The 25,361-nt window shown below is 52.6% G+C and overlaps 1 protein-coding gene across 2 annotated transcripts in view; it reads right to left on the bottom strand.

Moving 5' to 3' along the window:
- Positions 1-25,361, bottom strand: part of PPP2R2B (protein phosphatase 2 regulatory subunit Bbeta) — a 67,411-nt gene that overhangs the window by 31,296 nt on the left and 10,754 nt on the right. Inside the window, exon 1 of one of the 2 annotated variants that reach the window (XM_069869214.1) lies at positions 19,769-20,001. The exons of the other annotated variant lie outside the window; for it this stretch is intronic. Coding sequence (XP_069725315.1) covers positions 19,769-19,838 — 70 coding nt within the window. The 5' untranslated portion in view covers positions 19,839-20,001. Of the gene's footprint in view, positions 1-19,768; positions 20,002-25,361 lie in introns of those variants that run through there. 2 annotated transcript variants of the gene reach the window in all.

The following is a 25,361-nucleotide window of genomic DNA, read 5'->3' as shown; positions in this document are numbered from 1 at the left end:
TAACAGAAAGTAAAACTTACATGGTTTATAAATTGCAAGTGTAAATAACAAATATTTCTTTTTGCAGACAATCTGGAACTCCACCTGGTTGTATTGCTCATCTCCTGACTTCAATGAGGACCTAACACACCACGGGAACACCTCCTCCTCTCTGCCCAAAAGGAAATAACCTCGCTTACCTCCCTGAACAACAATTCACTATGTGCCTGGAATGAAGGGGTCATGGTCGTGCTGTTTTTAGGATCTGCCAGGTTGTGATAACAAGAATTCATCTTTAGCATGGAAGAAATAATATCTTTAAGCTTAAAGATCTCCATGGCTGGATCCTCGCCAGGCTGCTCATCATCACCATCATCCGCATGAAAGGTATATAGTGAAACACTGAAGGACTCTTCAATAATACAAGACAAGGGCACCTGCTGGCCACTCTCTGGCAAAGCCTCTTTGTTTGCACAAACCTTTCTGTCCATTTTTACTATGAGTTGAGTGTACAAATGACCAGGATTTCAGAGGGCGGAAAGAGCAAACATCCTCTCCATGTGGAGAGCTCAGAAAGCTCCCTGGCATTTCTGCTGACACACACTATGAGAACCTGCTTGAGGGTTATGGTCAGGGTGGGTGCTGGGTGAACGGTACCGCCTCTGCACAGGGAACTGGGCTCCCACCGCCCGCAACGGCCGAGCTCCTACTCCAGGAGACTGTCACCAGCCCAAAACGCGTTCGAGGACCTCCCAACGCCAACAGGCTCATGTCCATTCTCTGGGTGAGCAGCTCAGACCAGCTCCTCCACGCAGACCAAAGAGGCTGCAAGGCATCTCACCACACCAGCATCCCTGCCCGCTGCCCTGCCCGCCACCAGCCATGCCTGGCACACCGACTGCCCCATTGCTTTTCAGTTATAATTAGCTGTGCTAGCATGGATCTCATCCTCCTAGAAGGAAAATTTATTTGGATTTGTTTTAAGTGGAAAAAGGCAGATAAATCTTGCTTGTTACCAGGAAATTCTGGAATGTAACAAGCTTCCAAACGGAAGCACAGACATTCATTAGATCAAATGAAAATGCTCTCCCAGTCAGAGGGGATTTAATTAAGTTGATTCTGACAGGGGATTAAAGGTCTTTGCTGGGAGCTCTGTTTCTGGTGTCGGGGCTGTATCACTGAAGCTAAACATAGTGCTTCCCGAGGCGGGATTATTACAAAACATTTTGGGCAAAATTGTTGGACTGCGATAATTATGATGCTGTTCATCTGCCACGGAGCCAAAGCCAGAGTCGCAGCTGAACCTGGTTCCTCGTGAGGTCCAGTTAACACAGTAACGTGGCGACATTAATAGACTACTGATTTGTGTATCCCAAAACTAATGACAAAGACAGAAACAAATACAGAAAATTATCCTGGCAGGAAGCTCTCACTTGTCTGGACATGGCAGCTGCTCCATCAGAAGATCCACGTGCAATCAAACGCTTTTAGTAGCACATCCCATCATCAGGTCTACTGGTTTACTACTGAACTGTGAGTAATTCTGCTTACAGAGATCACCCTCCCAGTTTGGAGCACCTGTGGTCAGCCCTGAACAGACGTAGTTATACAATATCCAGCAATTTCTGCTGAAAACCTGCAGTGATAGGCAATGTATTCCCTTGCAGCCCATTGTCTAGAAATGATTTCAAGGCTTTGCACTTATTCATCACCATCACAACTCTGTGAGACAAAAGCTAGGTACCCCAGCTCTATTTCTCCTTGTGCTGTCAACGAGAAAGGGTTCTGTGTTCTACACGCTCTCCAGGGCCTGCCAATGCTTGTCTGAAGGCAAGGCACTGGGCTTCCCTCTCCCCACAACTGCTGCCCTCTGAGGTTCACCAACAGTGCATCGCATTGTTGGAGCACAGCCACAGAGCACAGATAGGATAGATTCAAACCATGCCCTAAGTCTGAGTCACAGCCAGCGTCAGTTCAGAGCTCCCCACCCAAACACTGCAGCATCACCCACCTCCGGTGACTCCAAGCATCGTTGCCAGCCCAGCTGAGCCTTTTCAAGTCTGACAGCACCCTGTAATGCTGGTGAACTTGGGAAAATCTCTGCTACACAGAGGGATCGGTACCATGAAAGCTTCGACACGCTCGCCTCGGGTGGGATGACACAGTGCCCAAACAGGCACCCTACATCGGTTGTTCGTGCCTTGAAGGAGGAGGACGAGCAGTTCCTAGTGACAGAGGCCACTGTCAATGCAACATCCTCTGCCCCTGGTTCACTGCCTGGTACAGCTTACAGCAGGCGTCACTGTTTGTGCGGGCTGCCACTGTGGCACTGACAGGAGAGCTGGGGAACCAACAAATGGCTTAATATTCCATAGCAATGCTCTGGGCAGGTAAGCAGGCTGCCACCACGGCTGTCTGCGCTGCATCCCAGGGACAGGGGACCTGGGCAAGGGGGGACAAGGAGCAGCATCACTCCTCCAGAATGGCCATGGCAGCAGAAGCAGCTGCAGGACACCCACCGGCTGACGTGGTCCTTTCCAACCCGCCCAGGTGCAAGCAGAGGGGAAGGATGTGGATTTTAGCAACTGTGCTGGGAAGCTGCTCCCCACTCTAATGAAAATCTGGGGATTACTTAATTCAAAACAGAAAATGTGAACTGCACTGTGGGTTGTGAACACATAATTTGGGATCCTTTCAGAAGGGGAAAAAGTGAAAATACTAATTAACCTCAGTTGTTGGAAGAATGCCCTGCAGAAACGTGACTCAGAATGGGTCGCAAATCATAAAATAATAATAATAAAAAAGCCACAATGCTCTGGGGACATTAAGCGATTACAGAGAGTTGTTATTTGGCTGATTTTCACACTTCATTAGCATATGCATAATTTAACGAGAGAACGTGCTGAGGGCTGGCAAGACATAACAGCCACTTTCTTGAAACACGAACTGTAAACTGGGATGGCCACAGTTTTGATTTTTTTTTTTTTTAAATCATGATGGAAAAGCTGCAGACATCAATCCCCAGGCTGCCACAGAAGGGGCTGATCTTCAGGGACTGTGAACCATGTACAGAGCTGCCGTGAGGCTGTGATGTGGCCCAGAGCACTCTGTTACAGGGCTGGGAGCCGCTTCAAAGCCTCTTAACCTAGAATTAGACAAATCGAGGTGAAAAGAACACAGTGAATCTGTGACTTCCCACCAGAACAGGCGTGCACATTCTGCCAGTGAGCGAGGGGTTGGTGTCTGACAGCTGTGCCAGCCCATGCCAGAGGGTCTGAGCGCTCTAGGGCACAGCTCCTCGTTTCTGTAATAGCAAAACGGACTGCGATGCTGACTGTCCAGGCTCCCGTGTGGATTAATTGCTACTAGTAATTAACGGCCTGTCAGTGCCTAGGACTGTTCCCACCATACACGCAGTTGGAGAGGAGATTCAGTGGGAATAGCTGCGGTGCAGGTGATGGAGGCTCCCGGGGAAGCTCCTTTTTGGAAGGGCGATGGCCAGTGCCACGGGGCACCCCTGGGTGCTCTGGGCCCCCGCTGCGGACACAACAGGGGCTGGGACAAGCAGCCCTCCAGTCACTCTCAATCCCTGTCTTTTCCTTTTCCACTCTATGATGGAACGGCCCAGCCCAGGTTTATTAACACCTGGGTTTAATCCAGAGTGCTCTGCTTTGCCAAACCCTTTCTTTGGGGCTTGGCTTCTCTGCCTTTGATCTGCTAATTGGCTTTCACCTTCACTTTGCCATTTATGCTGCTTCCACGTGCAAGTTTCCTCCTCCACTACCCGATTTGCCCCCCTTTTCTAGCAGAGTCCCCTGCTGCCCTGCCAGGCGCCCACCTCTCCGCGCTCACCCAGCCTCCCGCACCCAGCGGCAGGAGAGGACGGGGTGCCGGCACCACGCTGGCGCCCCACGGCAAGAGCCAGCCTGGCACAACCTGCGGCTCCCACCTCTAGTCCAGAAAGGGCACGGGGGAAGGGGTTGCAGGAGGTTTACAGCAGCCTGGGGAACCCACCGGCAGCCACAGCCCTGACGAGCGGGGTCTCTGCAGCCACCACGGCCCCATCGGCCGCAGCTGCTCCGGCTCGCCCGGCGCAGGGATGGCACTTCAGCAAAAGCTGGACAGAGTTTTGAGAGCGGCCATCAGAGCAGGCAACCTTCCAGCACACTTATTCCCCTTCCAGTGGGGGAGAAATGAGGGCAGGAAACAAAGATTGTTCATCTGTACCAACAGCGCCGCATTTACATGGAAGGAGCAGCACCAAGACAGACCGTGCGAGGCCCTGGGCTGCCGCCAGCCCTCATTCGCACCGCGATGGCAGGCAGCTCACTCCATCCGCAGTGACACCGGGGACATTGCACAGAAGGCCACGCAGCCATTGGCCGTGTACAACGCTGCCCTGAACAAGCGGCACAGGGCACGTGCTGCCCGTTACCAGGGGTGCCTGAGCAAGCGTGGAAGCACAGAGGCTCCTGTGGCACCCAAGCAGGGCTGTGCGGGCACGGCAAGAATGGGAGACCCGACATAAGGAGATCTGCAAGCTCAACAGAGTTTGAGTGGTGGAGAGACAAGGCTTTTCCCCAAAAATTAAATCCATTGCTAACCGTTCCAGACTAACTTCTCCATATTTTAACAGATGTTCTGTTTATGAAACTGCAAGAAGATTTAAGACTTATGAATAATGCCATGAGGTCTCAGAGATGTTTCTTTATATGATTAACTGACCACAAGCCATTTGTTATACCACAAAGATGCTCAATGATCCATGCACACTGATTTATTCAGACCGTCTATCGTCATGGTTGATGTCTCCCTGGTACCCTTCATTAGCATCCACACAACGATGGGAGAGATGCAGATCATGAGAGCAAGTCCCCATGATAGACCATTAGCTGGGGCAGAATCAATTAGCAGGAAACCCACGATTGTGAGGAGGAGAACATAACAACTGGCAAACCAGATTTCACAAGCATGGCTGATTTGGTGAAGACCAGCTTTCAGGGCATCCCTAGCTCTCCGCTACATTTCTAATTTTAGCTCTAACGGTATTTGCTGCAAAGACAAGAGGGCAATCTCTCCGTGACTACCCCACCGCTTGCTCAGTAGGACAACTCCCAGTTCCGCTGCCAGCACAGCTTGTCCTGCGTGGTGGGAACCCGCCACCACTGCCCGGCAGCAGCTCTGCCTTTGCCAGTGAGTCACGGGAGCAATGAGGATCCCGAAGCAACAGGCAGCCTCCCAGACATGCCGCGAGGTGCAAGCTGACCCTTTTAGCCATGAGTCTGTAATGGTGAACAGCATCTTTCCAGTGCTGTGGTGCAGATAAATTGCGGAAAGCAAATAACAGTCTTGTCACATCCAAACACTCCCTGACATCGTTAGCAGCTGAGACACCACTGCACTGAGGCAGCGTGCGAGAACTGGCAAGGGGATCTCATGCTAAATGAAAGTGGAACTGACAAATACATCTTAATTGTCCAAATTAAATAGCTGATGGTGGGGGCCTGGCATCACCCAGGTAACACATATCTGCTTTCCATAAGCACCTGGTTTTGATCAGTCCAAGTTCTAGGAACAGCAAATATTAATGGCTGTGGGAAAGGCTATTTTTTGTTCTCATTTTGGCTCTTAATAAATGAATGAGAAATTTTATGACTATGAAACAACTTCAAATTTCTCCATCAAATGGAACACAGCAATGCTCAGATGGCACTTAATGTTGTTTTGTTTTGTTTTGCTGCACATAAATAATTACGAGTGAGGGTGCAGTACTTTGAAGTTGAACTTATAAGTAAGAGCAAAGCTACATCGAGAGTAATAAATTATGCAAAACTGTTTGTGCTTGGAATGTCAATGTTTCAAGATGATGCAAACAGGCCCTTTTTGAACCTCTTCTAAAAACCCAAAGAAGCCTTGGGACTAAACCATATGGTTCAAGTCAGTTCTCCATCACAGGCTTAATGCTTCCGCCAGCCAGCAAGGATTTGGTCAATTAGTTTATTAATGTGTTTATGCAAACACAAAGAAAAAGAGTTGGGGAAAGCCTCCTTGATTTTTCTCTGCCCAACTTATTGAGCACCACAGGGCTGAGAAAATGTTAATCTGAAAGAATTTAAAACAACCAAACCCCTGCACCAGAGTCCCAGCCACAGAGTCAACGGCTCCGTTGGATGGACAGGGCTCGCACAGAGCTGTGTCGTACCAGAGGTCACAGTGAAAGGCAAAACAGTCCCTTCCGACCCTGACAATCTATGGCATCTTGAGCAGAAAGCTGCCATATCCTTTACAGTTTATTATTATACATCCTTGGTTCAGGACAAGGAACATCTAATTATACTAATTGCTCCTGGTTTAGGAACGGACCCTTTACACTTGGATAAAGGTGCCTATAAACAAGCGTTTCTGCCTGCTCAGGCTGTGGGTCAGGTTTTACATGCGCTGAGAAGATTAACTTTATTCCTAGTGAAGGATTTAATTACAGGAAGTGATCAGCCAAGTGCTGCCAGTCAATGCAGCTGCAGCTCCAGAGCAGCCGCTTTTCCATCACACGGGAAGCCCCAGAATGGCAAAATCGTGGCAAAGCCATTTGGGTTTTAAGCGACAGCAGCAAGACCTGGATCTCCACAGGCCCGTGACAGCATGCTGACTCCAGCAACATTCAGCAGGGCTGGAAAGAGGGGAAACCAATAAAAAGACAGCAGGAGCCTGAAACTCCATTTTAAAATACAGGAAGAACATCATTTTATGTTTCTTGTTTTCTAATTGCAACACTGCAAAAATCAATGGCTGTTGGAAAGTAAAAGAAAGGCACACAGTGAACTGCTTGCAAACCCTGCCAGTCAGAAACCAATGCTGGCCGATAAACAGGAACATTGTTTTCTCCATCTTTTGGAGGGGGATGGAATAAAAGAATGCCGTGAATATTTCCCATCTGCCTTAACATTTTCACTACAGGTTAATAACCGTACCAGCAGCTATTCACTAAGCAAAAAACCACTGTAATTAAATATACCTAAAATAGCCTTCCAGCCTGCAAATAGCTCTGCCAAGAGCGTAACAAAAGCTAAATCTGACAATCCAGCCAAGCTGCCTGTTAGCATGTTCACAGTGGAGGAAATCGAGCGCCATGGTTAAAACAAGCATCTGTGTTAATGTACTGTCACACAGAGACTGCTCAAACCGCACCAGGAAAACGCAGCCCCTGTTTCCATTGAAAGGGGCTGGAGAAGGAGCCGCCCCTGCAGCTCCAGCCTGGGCTGGGACACGCACAGCTCCCATCCACGGAGCAGCCGGGAGCTTCAGACCTAGCATCTGCAAGGACAACTGAAGGCATCAGAACAGCGAACAATAAATTCAAATACTGTAACATCTTTCTAAGCACTCTGCCAAGACAGGCTCTTTCCCAACAAAATATTCCCAAAAGCTTCCTCTGGATGTGCTAGTGTCATCATCCATTTGGAGCATCTTCCCACTTAATGCATCCGACTACACTCGTGTTCTCTCATGTCAGCCTCCCGAAGCAGTCAAGCCCATCAGTGGATGGCAAAGCCTCTGCGAAGCCCACATCAGTGCCAGCTCCGACCACTGTGCATGCATCACATCCCAAACACCACAGTGCCTGCTGCCCCTATCACAGCACAAAGCCCCTGGGTGACATGCTGGTATCAAACAGATGCATCTTGTGACCGATTGTAAAACAGAGTTGACAATTCCTCCTCTTTCTAGGTGACAACATTGCTACAGGTTTATCCCAGCGAGGCAGAAGGGATAGGGTTTGGTAAGCAGTATCAGCACCCAAAGGAGGAGAACTCACAAGAACAGCGTCACAGTGTATTCCTCTTGTGCTCATTATTACCTGCATCTCTTCTGAGGCTGCATGTGCCCCAAAAAGGCACTGCTGGACCCACAGCCACCAGCCCAGCGGTCACCATCCTGTACCTGGTGCACTGCACATCAGCACATGGGTTTACAGGGGGATGGTTTCAACTAAGGGCCTGAGACTGCACGTGGAGAGGAAAAAAGCCTTCTTTTTCTGGCAAATGCTAGTTCACCAGATTTCATCACCTTGTCAATAACTTCACACATTGTCAGAAGCAGATTGCAAAGAAAGAAAGAGGTTTGGTGAGGCAGTAGCTCTAAAAAGACAGGGAACAAAGTGCCACAGAAGTCAGGGATTCAGCTGTGCAACGGTACTTGAAACCAGGGCACATCTCCTGTCTGGAGTCATGACGATCATTTCTAGCCAGTGAAGTGAGCAGCTCCATATTCTTCAGCCCAGCTGCATCATTACCTCACAGACCTAAGAGGCTCAAAGCCGAGCAGGCAGCTGCACGGCCACAGTGGTGCTGGCCACATTCGCTGCTGCCAGGGCTCTCTGTGCCCAAGCCATGGTACACAAACACATTGAAAACTTGGGCAAGATGCTTCAACCCCCTCCTGCAAGAGCAGAGATGGGGCAGGACCGCTGGCCCTACAGGGACAGATGCCTCCCACGCACGGGAACATGAGCATCCCTCCAAAAAGTGCAAGAAGAGGTAAAAAAAAAAAGCCAACCTGGTAGTTTTAACAGCAGGTTTCTCTCTTAAGAGAATGCACAGCTCTGTCTCAATTGTGGAAACAAAGCCTTTAAGAATAAGCCTCCAAAGCTTCACTGGTTCCCACGGCTGCGTGGGTCCCTGGCAAGGGGAAGCACAGCAGACGGGAGCACAGTCTGGAGCAATTGCTGGCAGTTCTCTCTAAACGCAGCTCTGTGCAGAGTCCCTCCTGCCTTTGAAGAAGGGTCCTGCCTCACTCCGCACTGCTCTCCTGCTGCTCCGTCAGCGGCAGGTCCATCACTGGAAGCGCCTGCCATGCGGGAAGCTGGAGAGCTGGGAAAGGGCAGGTTGGAGTGAAGGAAAAGAGCAGAGGAAGGTTTGGTGCAGGAGCCCCCAGCAACACAAACTGCTCCCACTTTTCTGTCAGGACTTGGCCCCTAGATCCCTAAACCAGGAGGATGCAGCCCAATGCCCGCTCCCATCTGCCACCTCTGCCCACAACCATCCAGTGGGGGCTGGGGAACACGGAGCCGGTCCCACTGTGCCCCCGCCGCTCCAGCCCTGCTGCCCGGCTGCCCAGTCCACACCGTGCACAGCTGGCACGTGGGGTTGTGACTTTAGCAACAGATTGACACAGGGATGAAAAGACAAGGCAAAATGCGATTTGGGGAATGAAATTAACTAGTTCCCAAGACTCCAAGAAGAACAAAGATAAATGCACAAGTCCACAGCTTTGAATTTGTCACATTACCAGGCACTGGTGTCTGAGTTGACATGGTGCTCTTGTCCCACCACATGCCCCTCATGAGACCACCTAGCGCTGCCTGCGGCTGCACACCAAGCCACAGGGACAGTCTCCTGCCCTGGAACCTGCTCCACCTAACCTGTCCTAAGCACAGTTAACATGGCCCATCTGTCCCACACACCCTCCCAGCTGTTCTCAGGCCAAAGCAGTTTGTCTTTTCTCTCCCTTTTTCCTCCTAATAAGTGCTGAGCCTGGCAAGCAGGAGAAGGTTTACCAGTGGTAACGACAAGCATACGTGCATGCAGTCAAGCACACGGGTACATAAGGTGACAAGTGAAGTCTCAACCAACTGCTTTTAGCTGCGTGGGCTGCTGGATACACAGCTGCTTGTCCCCTGAGAAAAAGGGGCCTAGAGATGCTTGTGAATAATCCTCTGCCATTCTGCCTCCTCCTGCAGGTAAAACACCCCTGTCAGAAAGAGACAGACACCTTCTACCTGCCACACAGAAAACCCTTACGCAAAGAGGGCAACTTGCACTTTGACTGGTTTAGGTGTTCAAGGAGATGGTGGGAAAGGGAACAAGTCAAAGCCCTCAACAGCCACCACCCTCGAGCAACACAGGCCACGGTCCCCCTGTCCGGGTGCCGTAAATGACACGGGACATCAGGACTGCACAGGAAGAGCCATTGAGACCAGGACGTTTGGAACAGACAGACAGACAGACAGAGCACTGTGCCTGCGTCCGTATCGTATGGGAGTGTCGAGGGGATGTGCTGGTCCGAATTTGTTGCCTAGGACACTCACTGGCAACCTTCACACAGAAGCCAAGGGTGGCATTTGGCCCTGAGAACCTAACCTACAGTAAGCCTAATTGTATTAAGGACCACACAGCGTATTTCTTTATTTGTAATGAGTTTTAGGCTTCAGAAGCTGAGAATCCCATCTGCAAGAGCAGACTGTTACAGGATTCAGCTATTAATAGCCACTGGTACACACTTACTTTTAGCCGAGGATCACGAGGGGGGAGGAGACAACCAGATGGAGATAGCGCATTAGGGTGACACAAAGCCAAAAAAAGGATGATCCACTTCCCCACATCCTCACACACATCTCAGGCTTGCAGCAGGGAGCAAACAAAGTGTCACATGTGATTAACTCGTAAACATCCTAATTAGAAAATTCTTACATTAGATCAAATGTCCAAACATGACAAGACTTCCTTGCCTCCTCCCTAGAGCCTGGTACAGACAAGGTGGTTCTGCAGACTTCAGTTCTACCTTCAAAGCAGCTTCGCCAAGATCAGTGCCCAGCCTGAAAGCACACTAACAGCTAAGAATCAGTCAATATATCCAGAACATACAAGCAAGAAGCCTCACTTTGTTTACAAACTGCTCCGAGACTGCTAGTGAAGGAGGGCTGGATGAGACCCAGGACCCACTGTTGCCTCACTGACATTCCAGGATGCGGATCCCCGAGTGCCTGACGTGGGCTGGATTCCAGTTCCAGTGGCCCAGCAGGGGACATTGCAACCCAACACACACCACACCAACAGTGAACACTGAAACTGGACCATCTCGAGATGCGTGGGAGTAATGGATCTGGCACCACTGACACCAGGAACAGCCCTGGCTATGAGAGGATCTCTGCTTGGCATCACAAACATAACCTTGGGCAAACTAGACCTATTAGTGCCACAAGCACTGACCTCTGACTTTATTTTTAAGCCCAATGACTAATAAAGGATGCTTCTTCATAACTTCTGTTGCTGAAAAAAGTCTTCATGACTGTTATTAGCTGGAGGCTCTTCATCAGTAACACCGGGCTGCTCTATTTTGCAGGACTCCTAATGAAAATATTACATCAAGGTGTCAAATAACAGTGCGGAACAGGATCCATAACCAAAGTGTTCTGGCTGCAGGGAAGCTCAGACCTAGCTGGTACTTGGGGAGAAGGGCTTCCAGCTGCACTTGCTGGATGTGACCATGCAGCAGACACCTTTGGGGTGCCAGCAGTGTGACAGCACCTCAGCGCTGGACCAGCCTGGCCAAGCGACGGCCTCTCCGTGGCCTGATCACTCACACAGTCAATCACACTTGCTAGCAACAGTCTGGAGACTCCTCAGAGCAACCGTGCCTTCGCTTCTCTCCACCACCCAGCCCCCGGACTGCTTTCCACTCTGACACATAGAGCACAGCAGATATAAAAATTGCAGGCTCAGAGCATCACTCCGTGCATTTTCCAGCCTAGCAAAGCTCCTGGGACTCAGAGGCATTGCCAAGGGCTGTCAAGACCCCATTAACTGCCACATTCTGCATGTAGCTGTGTCACAGGAGGTGAAATCACAGCAGTCTGTTGGCTGCACAAACCCACAGCACAGAGACCAGAACTAAGGCTGGAGTGGGAGGAAGGAGGGACACCTCTGGAACTTCACCAAAATTCATCAGCACGTGACTGTCTGGAGAAGTGCAGATCCCCACTCACTCTGGTGTCACACAACGGCTTTTTGTGTAAGGTAAGTGCTGCAGAGATGCTTGCAAAGATTTTGATGGGCCAACGCGATGGGACTCTGGCTTCTGCCCAGAAACCAGGCAAACAAGCCAAGCCACCCCTGGAAACCTGCACTATTTGTATCCTCCGGCTGAGAGTGTCGCTCCCAAACCGATCTTCACAATCAGAGGTAATCGCAGGCAGACATCTGGTGCACCACTCCTGCTAGCCAGAAGTTTTCAGCAGGGAACCAGTTAAAGCAACACTGCTCACGCTGTTATTATAATTAAGGGTCTGTCAGCTTACTGCAATCGGGGCCAAGTTTATTTAGGGATTGTGAGGAAGGGCTCTTGGAAACCATCTCTCCAATTCCCCCGATCCTACACAGACACACATTTCCCTGGACAGCTTTGGCAGCTGAGGTCAAAGCAGCTCCCGCAGCTGCCGACACCTGACCTCCAGCAGCAGGGCAAACCTCTTGCTCCGGACCAGCAAGTGCATGGGTCCCAAGACAGGGGTCACGAAATCATCTGCTCCTAGCCGAGGCTTCCTCTACTCGCCACACAGGTGTAGATCAGTTGATACACACAGGTCTGGAAAGAATTAACCTTACATGTACGTACCTGTAAGCATTCAGAAAATTCAGATTAAAAGTGTCAAGCGTTTATCTCCCTTCTGTTACTTCTCCTGTGAATTACGCAGCACTCCACAACACCTCCTGCTGCAGGTGGCTGGGTGACAACCTTACCCCTCCCGTAGCCAAGCCTGTTGTTTCAGCAGAACAAAAACCAACAATGGTCATGAGAGCTATTTTGCTTGCTCATGAAACATCAGCTGTGCCTCATTTTCTCAGTGCAGAGTTCTCATCCTGATGCTGAAATTGCTCACTGGAACCATACAGCCCAGCTGTCCACACCCACAACCCACAGCAGTATTTTATGACAGAACATCATGAAGTGCTTCCCTTAAAATGAAATGGCTAGAGAGAAGGAAACTCTCTGAGCCCCTCATAAGGGAGCTGGGGAAAGGTTGAAGACATTGAACAGGGCTGGACCCAGCACTGAGCCCTCGGGACACCACTTGTCACTGGCCTCCAGCTGGAGTTAACTCCCCATTTCTCTGGGCCCTCCAGCCAACCAGTTTTCCACCCAGGAGGGTGTGCACCTGTCCAGGCCAGAGGTGACAGTTTCTCAAGCAGAATGCTGGGAGAAACTGTGTCAAAGGCTTTACTGAAGTCCAAGAAAACTGCATCATGTTGCAAGGGTCACACCACACACCTGCGTTCCAGGACACTGCATCAGGCAGCAACAGGGCAGGGGCCCCAAGGAAGCACAGATTCTTTTCTCACACCCAGTTTCATGCTGGCTGAACAGCCAGAGATGGGTGGCAGGATGAGGTGTCAGTAGCCAGTACTCGACAGGCACCTGTGTCCTGCATACAGGTCGCTCTTCATCAGAGTCAGATCACGTTCCTGTACTCGCAGAGCTAACAAAAGGAGCACTAGGAAATGCCGACTGACTCGCCACCAAGGCTGCACCGCTCCTGTCGGGAAGCTGGTGACACCACAGCGCGTGGGCGAGGCTGGCAGCACCACCAGCAGGGCTGCTGGGGCCGATGGAGGCACCCGGAGCACCCGGCACCAGGGCCAAGTGCCAGCTCAAAGCTGGCCATCACTGGGCGCTGCTGCAGCAGGACATCGCTCCATCCCCGAGGGAGAACGCCAGGGCTGGGCAAGGACTGCGCGCTCTGCAGGGAGGTCAACTGCCCCAGCTCACGTGCTAAGTAACAGCTGAAAGACCTTTATCTTGCTGTCAACGTGTACAGCACTGAGGACCTGAGAGCAAGAACGAAAACACCAAGATGAAGCTTAAAAAAATAGCAGTCTTCCAAAGTCTACAAAACCTTGGAAAACAGCCTATTTGGGAAGCACCGTATGTGGGGCTGGGCTCACTGGAGCTGCAGCTGAAACAGTCACTGTTTCAGGATCCAGAGCTTCCGTACTTCTTGGGGAGCTCGTCACCAGCAGTTTGGATAGTTTCCGCTTCAGTACCCCTGCACTAAAATGAGTTGCAGATCAAACCAGGCAGCCAATGGAATTTTTAAATGAAACTACAGAACTATTTAAATTCCCATCTGAGGATGTTACCACAGGGTCAACTCCCACCCTGGCTCAGATAATGCAGTAGCAGTAAACATTAATGTGCACTATGGAACATGATTTATTTCTGCTGAGCAGGCTTGGCATCTATAAATCTCAGCACTCTTAACATTTAAAGTTGTTATTCCAGTGGCAAAATAGACATGAGGGAGATAACAGTCTTTATCTCCATTAACGTTTTATTGTTACTCAGAGAGTATGGATACGGATTGATCCACGGGTAGGAAAATCACAGCAATTTGTTTGCATACTCAGGAAGCTGAGATAATGGTTGTGTTTTATGACTGCACTAGGGAATCAACTGAAATGCAGGACAGAGAAGATCGAAACGGGAGATTACGTGTCTATTTTGGTTTCTGGTTTCTATTTCAGTTACCTTTCCATGCACAGGATCTGCTCTGGCACAGCAATAGGAGAGGGAGCCCATCCCAGTTGACTGGATGCTCACAGCAAGCCAGGAAACAGTTTTTAAAGGAAACAAAAAGGCTGCATGACAACTGCATGCAATGCAGACAAACAGCATTGCAATGGAGGCAGGATCTTTCTGGATACCCAGCGACCTGGACACAACTCCGCTCTCCTATTCAGCCCCGCTGCCTAGACTCCTGGGATTCCCACAGCCCCCACGAGGTTGCAATAAAATGCTTCTGACTTGCTTGGCATTTTTCTTCCTTCCTGAGGTACACACCACGTCTCAGAGGGCGACAACATCCTTGCCTCAGAGTCACCTAGCCAAAGTGAGCTGGAGCTGCAGCCAGGGCTCCATTGCAGGAGGCTTAAGCAGCTGAAGGCTTAAAAACAAGTCAGAATAACCACACAAACTGCACAGCCACCTGCCTGGTGCTGGGACCCGCTGTGCCGGGGTGGGCTACTCTTCCCACTCCCAAGTGTGCCTCCTGCACAGAGACAGCCTGGCGGCTGCAGCTCCATCCATCCCCAGCGCAATTAACTGCTGGATGCACCTGCAAACCTGATGGGAAACCACATAAGGATGTCAAGGACAACAGCAGCATCCAGGACTCCTTCAAAGAGTGAAGTCCCACTAACTTGTGCCACACTTCCAGAGCGATCCAAAGCCCAACAGCACGGTGCAAGAGGAGCAGTACCACTCCCAGCTCTGTCCGTGCCTGCAGCTGCTATGGGAGAACAAAACTGCTCAATCAAAACCCTTCAAATGTTTCCCCTCAAGAAATCAGGCTCACAATGAATCAGGAGAAAAATAACAACTGGTGCCGGAACAACTGCTCTGAATGGAGACATTGACTCTAACAGCTCAATTATGCCTTTACTGGGGAGGGCAGCAGGGATGCAAGCTGCGTGTCTGACAAGGGACAAACAGTGTGTCCCACACCTGGCTCCAGTGCCCAGGTACCAGGGCAGGATGGCAACGGCTGCACCTCATCCCTTCCAGGAGCAATGGACCAGGCATGGCGTGCTCAGTCCAGGTGTGCTTTGCTCTGGCTCCCCAGCTCCAGGGCAGGGATCCACCAGTGTCCTCAGTCACAGGGACCTTGGGAGGGCCCTGAGGAGTGCGGCTGCCGCTACACGGGCATCCAGGCATCATGGCAGCACAACACGGAGATGCCGAGACAAGAAGTCAGTGGGTGCTTTGGAGCTCACCCACCAGCCCCAGACAGACCTGCCGTGCAGCAGCTCTGCTGTCGCTGGGCACCCCAGATCCCCGCTCCAGCCCCATGGCAGCAGGCGCCTGCGCGACACTGCCTGGCACACTCCCAGTGGTACCCGAGCTCCACGCCGGCCCCGGCTGCAGCTGGGGCTTTGTGCCTGCTCAGCACATCAGCGTAAGCGCTTCCAGCTCCTGGTTGCAGGCGCACAGCCGAGATCGGGAGGAGCAGGGAGGAAGCAGCTGCTATTTTTAACCTGCCTGATCAGCATCCTACATGTCAAGATGCCTCAGCTCTGCTATGCCTGCAGGGCTCTGTGGGTCTCACCTCAGTATGAGCCAGCACACACCTTTCACAGCGGTGATGGGAGACACCAGTGGAATTTCCAGCAGCCTCAGCAACTGGAACATATACTCAAAGGATCTCATCCATGAACCTCTATTTCCCCACCCCACCCTTGGCAGGGGTACGCCTCGCTCCCAGAGTTTAGGGTAGCTGATGATGCCCAGGTCTGCTCAGCATATGCCATTAAGCGCCACTGCCTGCTGGCTTTCCAGGCACCACACCCTGCCGTGTTTTGGAGAGGAGGCATTACAGGTTTGGCAGAGCCCAGCAGGCTCTTGTTCACACAAGCGACCAAAAGAACCTTGCCCAGGAGCAAAGCCATACTGGGTCAAATCAAAAGCACATAGAATCATAGAATCATTAAGGTTGGAAAAGGTCTCTAAGCTCGTCCAGTCCAACTGTCAGCCCAATCCCACCGTGCTGACTGAATCATGTCCCCAAGTGCCACAGCTACACGCTTTTTGAACCCCTCCAGGGATGGAGATTCCCACACTGCCCGTGCCAGCCTCTGCCAGTGCTTCACCACTCTTTTGATAAAGAATTTTTTTCTATTATCCAATGTAAACCTCCCTGGCAGGACTTAAGGCCAGTCTCCAGCCCAGTGTCCCATCTCCAGTGGACAACGTAAGAGATGCACACAAACAAGGCAACCACGTAACCTGTTTCCACTAATATCCTCCCACCCTCTAATGATGTTCAGCTCAGGGGCCTCCTGAGCCAGAGGCGGTCCACCACAGATGCCATCACCAGTGACCGCGCACTCGTATGGCCCATCCACAGCGGGTTGGAGTCACTTCATTACCTGCTCCTGGTTCTCTCAGTAATCCCTAGATTACAGAGTCCCCAGGCACTTCTGTTCTCTCATTAATCTGTGGATTAAAGTATCCCCAAGTCGGCTCTGACGCAGTGCACTACAAACGGCTGGGTTATACTGCTCTCCTCGCAGTGATCCCCAGATTAGACATAAGGAGATGTGTCCATGGGTCCTTCCGACCTGGCTGGAGCACAGACTCAGGGAGAAGGGGGGAGACCTAATCAGAGTGCATGGATATAAATAAAAAGCACAAAGTATAGGACTGTGTTTCATAATCAAAGTACTTACATGATAAAACAACTTCAAGGAGATTCCCGGATTAATCCAATCCCAATCCAGATGATCCCCAAACAGCAATTCACTTCATTTGCGACAGCAAAATACCCAGCAGCTCCCATCCTGAACCCAGCACTGGGAGAAAACACCATGCCCGGTGCTTCCCTGAGGACTTCATACGGATTTTAACAAAAGTCCCCGTCACTGAGAGCTCTTTGCAAACAAACCCAAAAAAGGAAGAAGTGTTTAGGGACCTGGCACAACACTGCTGAGGCTGTGGGTTGGGTACAGCCCAAGGCACCTTCTGAAGCTCTGCCAGCATCAGGACAGGGCAGGAATGTGCCTGGAAGGGCCTTGGAACCGCACGCCAAGCCCAGGCAGGCAGAGGGAGGGACAGAAACCCCTGGGGAACAGACATGCACCCAGCTACCTGAGGAAACTGGGGACCAGCTCTCAGGTTTTAATCACACAGACTGCTTCTCTCTCTCCCCAAAGGACAGAAAAAGAGCCTGATCCTCCTGTCCTGTGCCGTACACAGAGGCAGCTTACGCATCCGACAGCACGCAGGTACCCAAAGGCCCTCCCGAGGTGCCTGTGTGGGGACTCGCAGGGCCACGGTCCCATCATCAGAGCAGAGGGGACCAGCATCAGGACTCCCTCCCACGGCACGATGGAAGGGCGAGGAGAAAGATGGGATGGGAATGATTGAGAGAGGCAAGGGGTTTACAGCTGGAAGTAACAAGATTAAATCAGGAAAAGGAAATCAAGGCTTAATGATAGATTTCTCAACGACAAAATCTATTTGGTTTGGGAAACACTCCTCAAGGAGATTAAAGACTCGCAGGGGCATCAGCTGGCGTCTCAGGAACAGGGGCACAAGGAGAACAGCCGAGCGGTGTCCATGGAGCAGCGGCAGGGTGTCGTGTCCTTCGTGCCCCGCGGCAGCCGGCGCACCCCACAGGGTCGCACAGCATCTCTGCAGTTCCCACTCCCTGGTGACTGAAGGAAGGAGCACAATGGCTGTGTCCCCTTCCTCAGCAGCACTGCTGAGCACCAGGCAGGAACCAGGCGTTCCTGTGAGAGCTTCCGAAACACCATCCTCACCCCATATTTGCATAAAAATAACAGACCTGTTTCAGTGACAGCAGCACCTCGCTATGCCGAATTGCATAACCTCACTGTTCCCTCCACTGACACACCCCAGAAACCCTCATTTCCAGAGCACGTCTGCGCCTTCTGAACAGGGCTTGGAAGGATTTTGGGTTTTAAACAGAAGACCAATCACGTTGGTGTGGGCACGTGTGGCTTTCACACTTAGAAAGAATAAAACAGAATTATCTTCCTTAATGTTTTCCCACCCTAGCAGGATCTACCACTTCAAAGTGCATTCAGCCCTCCTCTAGCAGAACAACTGCACTGAGAATCGGGGTGCTAAACAACACGAGTAAAGCTCCCAGCTGATGCCCAGCCAGCAGGGACTGTGGGGAACCTGCTCGGGCCCTGCCACAGCAGCGGGGTCCCCCCAGCTCACCCCGCTACCCACCGCACGCTCGGGCTGCTGCATTTCTATCGAGAGCTTTGCTACAGGCTCCTGCGCAACGCACGAGGCTCTTCCAAGAGCGCCAGCAAACGGCTTGGGGGAATTCACCATGGTTTTCTAGACAGACTGGATCGTAACACAGAAACCTCGGGCAGGAAAATCCCCAGAGCTCCCAGTGTCAGAGGCTGAAATCACTGCAGGCTCATCTCAGCCTCCATCCTTCCCGACCAGGAAAGCCGAGTTCTCAGCAGGCCACCACTGGGCAGCTACATTCCTATTTTTTATTATAAGGCTGCACCTGCCTTTCCAACCAGCAATGACGAATTCACCCTTCCACAGAGCGCAGCACAGGGCGATGCGAGCCGGGCGGCTGGGAGGCGTGGGAGCTCAGCCCCATCCCGGCCGCAACACCCTCCGGGAAGCACCGGCTGCCCCCATCCCACCCAGCAGAAACTCCCTCCAACCCCGCGCCGGAGAAGCGGCTGGGAAGGAGCCCGCGCGGCCCCGGCCCGTCCGCAGCCCCGGGAGCGCCGGAGCCTCCGGAGCGAGCACCCCGCGCGGCTCCAGCTGCGCGCAACCCGCACCCAGCGGCGCATCATCATTTTCTCCGGCTTTCCCAAGCTTTCCATCGCTACGTTAAGCTGAAGATCTCCTGGCTATATAAACGCTCCTTTTAGTCATAAAATTCCCCAAGTCTGGTCCTGCGTCGGCTTCCTCCGGAGCCTTAGGAGCAGGCAACAGCGAGGAAAGCCTCTTTGGCCGCTAATTAAGCTCTTAATGAGCCCGTTCGGCCCGTCCGGCGCGGAGCTCCGTGCCGGGGTGGGCGCTGCGGGAGGGCCGAGGGGTCCCCAGCCCGGCGGGGGCCGGCGCTGCTGAGTCACCGGGGCGGCCCCGCAGGGACCCCCGCACCGCCCCGGCCCCGCGGGATCGGGAACCGCGGGGGGATGCGGGAATGCGGGAGCCGCGGGGGAAGCGGGGGGGATGCGGGAGGGATGAGGGGGGGGCATGCGGGAGGGGATGGAGGGGGGGATGCGGGAGGGGATGGGGGGGGGATGCGGGAGGGGATGGGGGGGGGGATGCGGGAGGGGATGGGGGGGGGATGCGGGAGGGGATGGAGGGGGAATGCAGGGCGATGCAGGGGCTTACGGAGAAGATGGAGGGGGGATGCGGGGCGATGGAAGGGGGATGGACGGGGATGCGGGGGGAAACGCAGGGCGGTGCGGGGCCGGCCCCACCTGCTGCGGGCGAGCAGGCTCTCGCTCACCTTCCGTGGCATAGCTGTGGTCTCGCAGGAAACTGCCGCTGATCTTGCGGGTCTCAGCGTCCTCCTCCATTGACGCCGGGCTGGCGGGCGCGGGGCGTCAGCAGCCGCAGCCGCGGATCCATCCTCCCCCCCCGCGCCCGGCTCCGCGGCGGCGGCCGCGACATGCGGGGGGGCGGGGGCGGCGGCGCGGGGCTCCGCCCACTCGGGCCGCGCCGGAACGGGACGGAGCGGCGGCGACCGGCTCGGAACGGGCCGGGTCAGCTGAGAGCAGAGCGGCCGGGACCGGGCCGGCACGGCTCGGCTCGGATCACATCGGCTCGGCGGGGCTCGCAGCGGATCGGCACGGCGGGTCGGCTGAGATCGAGTCGGGTCGGATAGAATCGGATCGCCCCTAGTCCGCTCGGCCGGGCTCGGCTCAGCTCGGCTGGGATCGGCCGGGCTCGGCTTGGCTCGGCTTGGCTCGGCTGCGATCGGCTGGGATCGGCTCAGCTCGGCTGGGATCGGTTCGGCTTGGCTCGGCCGGGCTCGACTGGGATCGGCTCAGCTCAGCTCGGCCGGGCTCGGCTGGGATCGGATCGGATCGGATCGGCTGGGATCGGCCCGGCTCGGCACGGCTCGGCATGGCACGGCTCGGCATGGCACGGCTCGGCTCGGCTCCGCCGGGCTCGGCCCGGCCCGGCTCGGCCCCGTGGGCAGGAGCGCCCCGGGCGGTCGGAGCCGCCCCTGCCCGGCCCCGGTCGCTCTGCCCGGGCTGCGCCGCCCCGGGGCTCCCTGAGCCTCCCCCCCGGACACCGGGAAGGGCCGCGGTCCGACCGCAGCGAGTCCTCGTGAGGTGACCCGGGACAGGGGCGCAGCGAGAGCCTGGCGTTCTGGGACAAGGGAGCGGCTGGCGCTGTGTGACACGGGACAGGGGCGCAGGAAGGGCCGGGTCTGCGGTACAGGACGCCGCGGAGCTCCCGCTCGGTGCTGGGCGCAGCGAGCAGGCACAGGCACAGGCCCCGCCGTCCTGCACCGGGAACCCAGTGCCCTTAACGCCCTCGGAATGGGCTCAGCCGCAGGAGCCCTGGGCCCAGGCAGGAGGCGCCTGACAGCCCAGGGCCACATCAACGGGGAACGTAGCGTTACTGGGACCAGAGGGGACGTGAGGGATGCAGAAGGAATGGGCAAAGATGCTGGGTAACGCTGTAAGTACAGTGGTGTGCTGCAGCTCGATTCCCTCCCCTCGTGTTTTATCGTGATTAAAATCTCATTGGGAAGGGACAAGATTTTACAGGCTGTGTTGTTATTCTGAGATCGCACAGCTGCCTCAGGAGCTGCCTCTTTCAGGGGCAGCACAGGTGAGAGAACCTCTAGGTGGTGAGGCTCGAGGACTCCAGTATGGCCAGTAAGCACCTTGTGTTGACAGGGCACCGCGCAGCACCGCAGCGCTGGCAAACTGCAGCATCGTGGCACCACTGCACTGCACTGCGGCACCGCCACACAGCTGCACCACTGCACTGCAGCACCAGCACACTGCAACGCCGCAGCACCGCAGCACTGCAGCACCACAGCAACACTGCACCACAGCACTGCGGCACCAACAACAGCGCTGACCCACTGACCCTCAGCACCACAGAAACACTGCACCAGAGCACTGCAGCACTGTGGAGAAGTGCCCGAATCCTCTCAGAAGAAAGGCAAGAGAGAGGAAAAGCTCTTTCTGCCCCGTGCCATGACCTTGTGAGGAAAGGTGAATTCCCAGGCTCTCCGCTGCCCGCCTCCCTGGACGCTTTCTGACAGTCTGTGTAAGAGGAGGTTGATATACGGCATTGTAAAGCTGCAGCTTGGAGAACTCTGGCACTTACTCATGTATAACTTCAAGGATTTGTCAGTCAACCGCGTCGCACCATGGGCCATTCATCCACATGAGGATTACTGGTGTGGCAAGCCAGGAGCATTGATCAGACAGGCATGAGCCTGAAGTCTCCACGCCCAAAGCCTTCACTGAATTATCCTGGAATGTGGGGTCTTTGCTATCATCACGAGGCACACATTTAAGTTAAGCAAGCAGACTGTGTTTGTGGCTGACACTGCTCTCAGTTGCAGTGGGTGAGATCCACAGGTCAGTCTGGTGACACGGCACAGGGCCTGGCCGTGGTTTCAGGGCAATGAGCAGAGGTGCATTTACCACAGCTTTCCTGCAGGCCAGGAAGAGTCTTGGCAGTAACACCATGCTTTAAACCTCCCCTCTGTGTGGACCCTACAGCGAGAGGTTCAGACCTGCACCCAGCTCAGCAGGACTCGGAGCCGCTGGCTCTGGGTGAGGTAACTGACACCTCTGTGCTTGTCATCTCCTGTCTCCAAAGGGCAGGAAGGGGTATGGACCTCCCTCAGGAAAAGAGAAAAGGAAAAGAAAGGTTAAAATCAAAGCAAACCCCTGCACGCAGGACTCGGATTGCCTCTGCCTGTGATGTGTGTTTGCCTGCGGGTGTGCTGGTGTCAGATGCAGCAGTGGTCTGGCATCAGCAATGCAGCTCCAGAAAAAAGAAATACAGGCAGATTTTTAGGGAGCGAACATTATGGTACCGCACCCTCCCTTCTGACCCCAGATGGCAGCCTCAGTAAGACAGCGATGCCCTGCTGAATAACAAGCCCCTGCAATGCTTGTGACCATGAGAAACACAAACACAAATCAGCAGCCTCCTTCCCTTTCTTTTCAACAAGCTCCATCGCCACCGTGTTTCTGTTTTAACATGCACCATGTCCTTTCTCCTTTATTAACCAGAAAAATTGTCCTCCCCATTGTGCATGCATTATAGTTATGTATTCATAAGTCCTGGAAAGTTTGTCGATACACTGTGTGGTTTAAATGCATCTACAGGCACCTGTTTGTTATGTAACATGCATAGGAGCTGCATCGTGAAATCCATTTATTCTCAGCTTTTTAGAATCCAGGAATGAGCTTTTACAGTAACTGAAAGCATTAGCTGTCCTAAGCGGGAATCCATTTGCAGATTACAGTCGCCAAAGGTCAGCTTGTAGCTGTCACTGGTTTCCAAACCCCCGTGTGCCTGCCACATTACGTACTTTGACATCTCTTGAAGAGCCAGGATACTTTCCACTCCACTGGTTTTTGCTTCAATCAGAATAGGTTTAAGAGCTCCTCTGCAAGGTTTCTGTGGGGCCTCAGCAGCGCGTTAGGAATAATTGAATCAAACCTCCCATTTTATGCTCAGCAGAAAACTTCCTTCACCTCGTTTATTTTACCTTCTTATCCATGAGCATTAAATCTATTTTCCTAACTACCAGTCTGGGCTAGAACACTAACCTCCAGGTTTTAACTGTTAGATGTGGGTTTAGGTAACAAAGTTTCTTATAAACTTGTAAGGATTTTTGCTGTTGATTAACTGATTGTTAGCGCGGTGCCGTCGCTGAGAGTGAACACGCTCCTGGGGAACACCTCCGGCGGGGTGTGACACCTCCTCACCCGCAGACACAGGTCTGGGGTGCTGTGGGGTCACCAGAGAGCGTGTATGAGTCCCACCACACGTTAACAGGCCTGCGGAGCCCCCTGCGCAGCCCCCAGCCCTTGTTTCTCATGGAGACCACAACTACACTGCACAAAGTCAGTTGGTTTCTCACGTTTTCAATCACAAGCTGGGGAATCAGTAGCCCATATCCAGAGTGAAGTTCCAATCATGTGAACCTTAATCAGCATGACTTCAGGAACACCAGTTATTTACTAGATTAAAGCAAGTTCAAGACAATTGGGAAGGCAGATCACACGCAAAGGGTGAGCTGCAGCTGTGTCCTTCCTGAACGGCAGGGAACAAGGGTCAGGACCCTGGGGCAGAAAAGGGAAGAATCAGTTCATTGAATGCAAAGTAGGCGAGGGCTTCTGCCTGCCAAAGGTCATATGATAAATTGATCTCCTTGGTCTTCACCCCCGCTACGCGCTGTTGCTGGTACTGGTACAAGCTGTACATGATTAACAGCACACCAGTAACGAGTGCTGCCACCCACCCAGCCCGGCACAGGGAGCAGCTGCTCTCCAAGCGCTTTCTCTTCTGTCTTCAATTAGGCTGACCAGTTTCTGCAGTATTTTATCAGGCCTTTCACCATTTTTACTCTTTCCTGCCCAAGCATTTCGTGCCAGGGGCTGAAAGCAGCTTCCCTTTGCCTCCTCACAGATTTCGCCCTTGTTTTGGCCAGCCCCACACAGCTCCCATCTTCTTCTGAGCTAAAACTTGGCTCCGTCTTTGTTCATACTCAAATAGCTGCAACTGAGGAAGTGAGGCCTGTTTTTTCAGTGCAAAACTACACAGCTTTTGCTCACACATCTAAGTCTGTCTATGCACTCATCACACGTGTCAGCACAGAGCTCTCAATGCACCGAACAGGGCCAGGCACTTCCACATCATCAAGCGCAACCACTGAATTGCAGGATCACAGCCCAGGCATTTGGAAGAATAAACATTTTTGTGCTAGATGATCAAGGTTTCACAATCTGTTCTCTGCTGAAAGCAGTAATAACTGAGGACCATCGCAATTATCAGGGCTGGAAATCAGCAGGAACTCTTCCCATATGTTCAGTCTTGGATATATATGTTAGGTAAGAAATAAGTTTTCTCAACCATGTTTTCAGGTATTCCCTTTGTATTATCTCATTGTGTACTTCAGATGTACTGTTCACTGGTACTTTTTTATATATAGGAACTTTATATACATAAGAAAATATGCATTTATCCTATGGGTTGCAAAGGAGACACAGCAAATCAAGGAGAAATAACCATGGAGTGTGCTGAAATTAGAAAACAGTCTTATTTCTATGCCTCTTAAGCAGCAGACCTGGGTTATCTGCTGGCTGTTCAGCAAGCTGATGTACTTCCCTGCAGTTCATCGCCGCCAAGCACAACAGTCACCCCACTGTTGGTGCCACAGCTTCTTGGGGCTCCAGCTGGATTCACAGGTACCTCAGATGCAGTGACCTGCTCCGAGCCCAGTGCGTGGCCAGCAGCCTCAGCAACCCGGCTGCTTGGCAGCACGTGTGCCCGTGTTCCTTCCCCCAGCCAGGGTTTGTGTGGGCAGGGATGAGCCCACCATTAGGTGACTTTATCAGCATGACCAACCGTACCATAACCATGCAACATGTTGCTGCCAGGAAAAGCTTGTTATGAATGATTTCCACCTTTACTCTACAGATGATCCAGCTGTAAGATACTAATTTTCTCTATATTATTAATAAATTACATTATTGGTAAATACACTGCAGGACACATACGATACCACCACAATGGAATGAGGCACAGACTATTCCATGAGTGTCCAAGACTTCAATGTCCTTCAAAGGATACAGTGTGAAGTGTTTGTCACATGTTCCTCACATCAGAGATATAATTAGCTTAAATACTTACACAGTAAATAGGATTTGCTGTTTCTGAAGATTAAGGCCGAATGTTACAGCATCAGTGCATCAGAACCAGTTGAGCACAGCCGATGCTAAGGAAGAAGTTTCTGCATGAAAACAGCTACTCTGGGCAGTGCTGTGAATGAGAAGTTTTGCTCCTTTGGTTTTGTTTTTTAACCCGACTAGCAAAATCCACCACACAAGATG

Source organism: Phaenicophaeus curvirostris, chromosome 15 (assembly GCF_032191515.1).
Source record: "Phaenicophaeus curvirostris isolate KB17595 chromosome 15, BPBGC_Pcur_1.0, whole genome shotgun sequence".
NCBI classification, from domain to species: Eukaryota; Metazoa; Chordata; class Aves; order Cuculiformes; family Cuculidae; genus Phaenicophaeus; species Phaenicophaeus curvirostris.
Note: the sequence above shows the minus strand (reverse complement) of the source record. Positions and strands in the feature narration are given on the sequence as shown.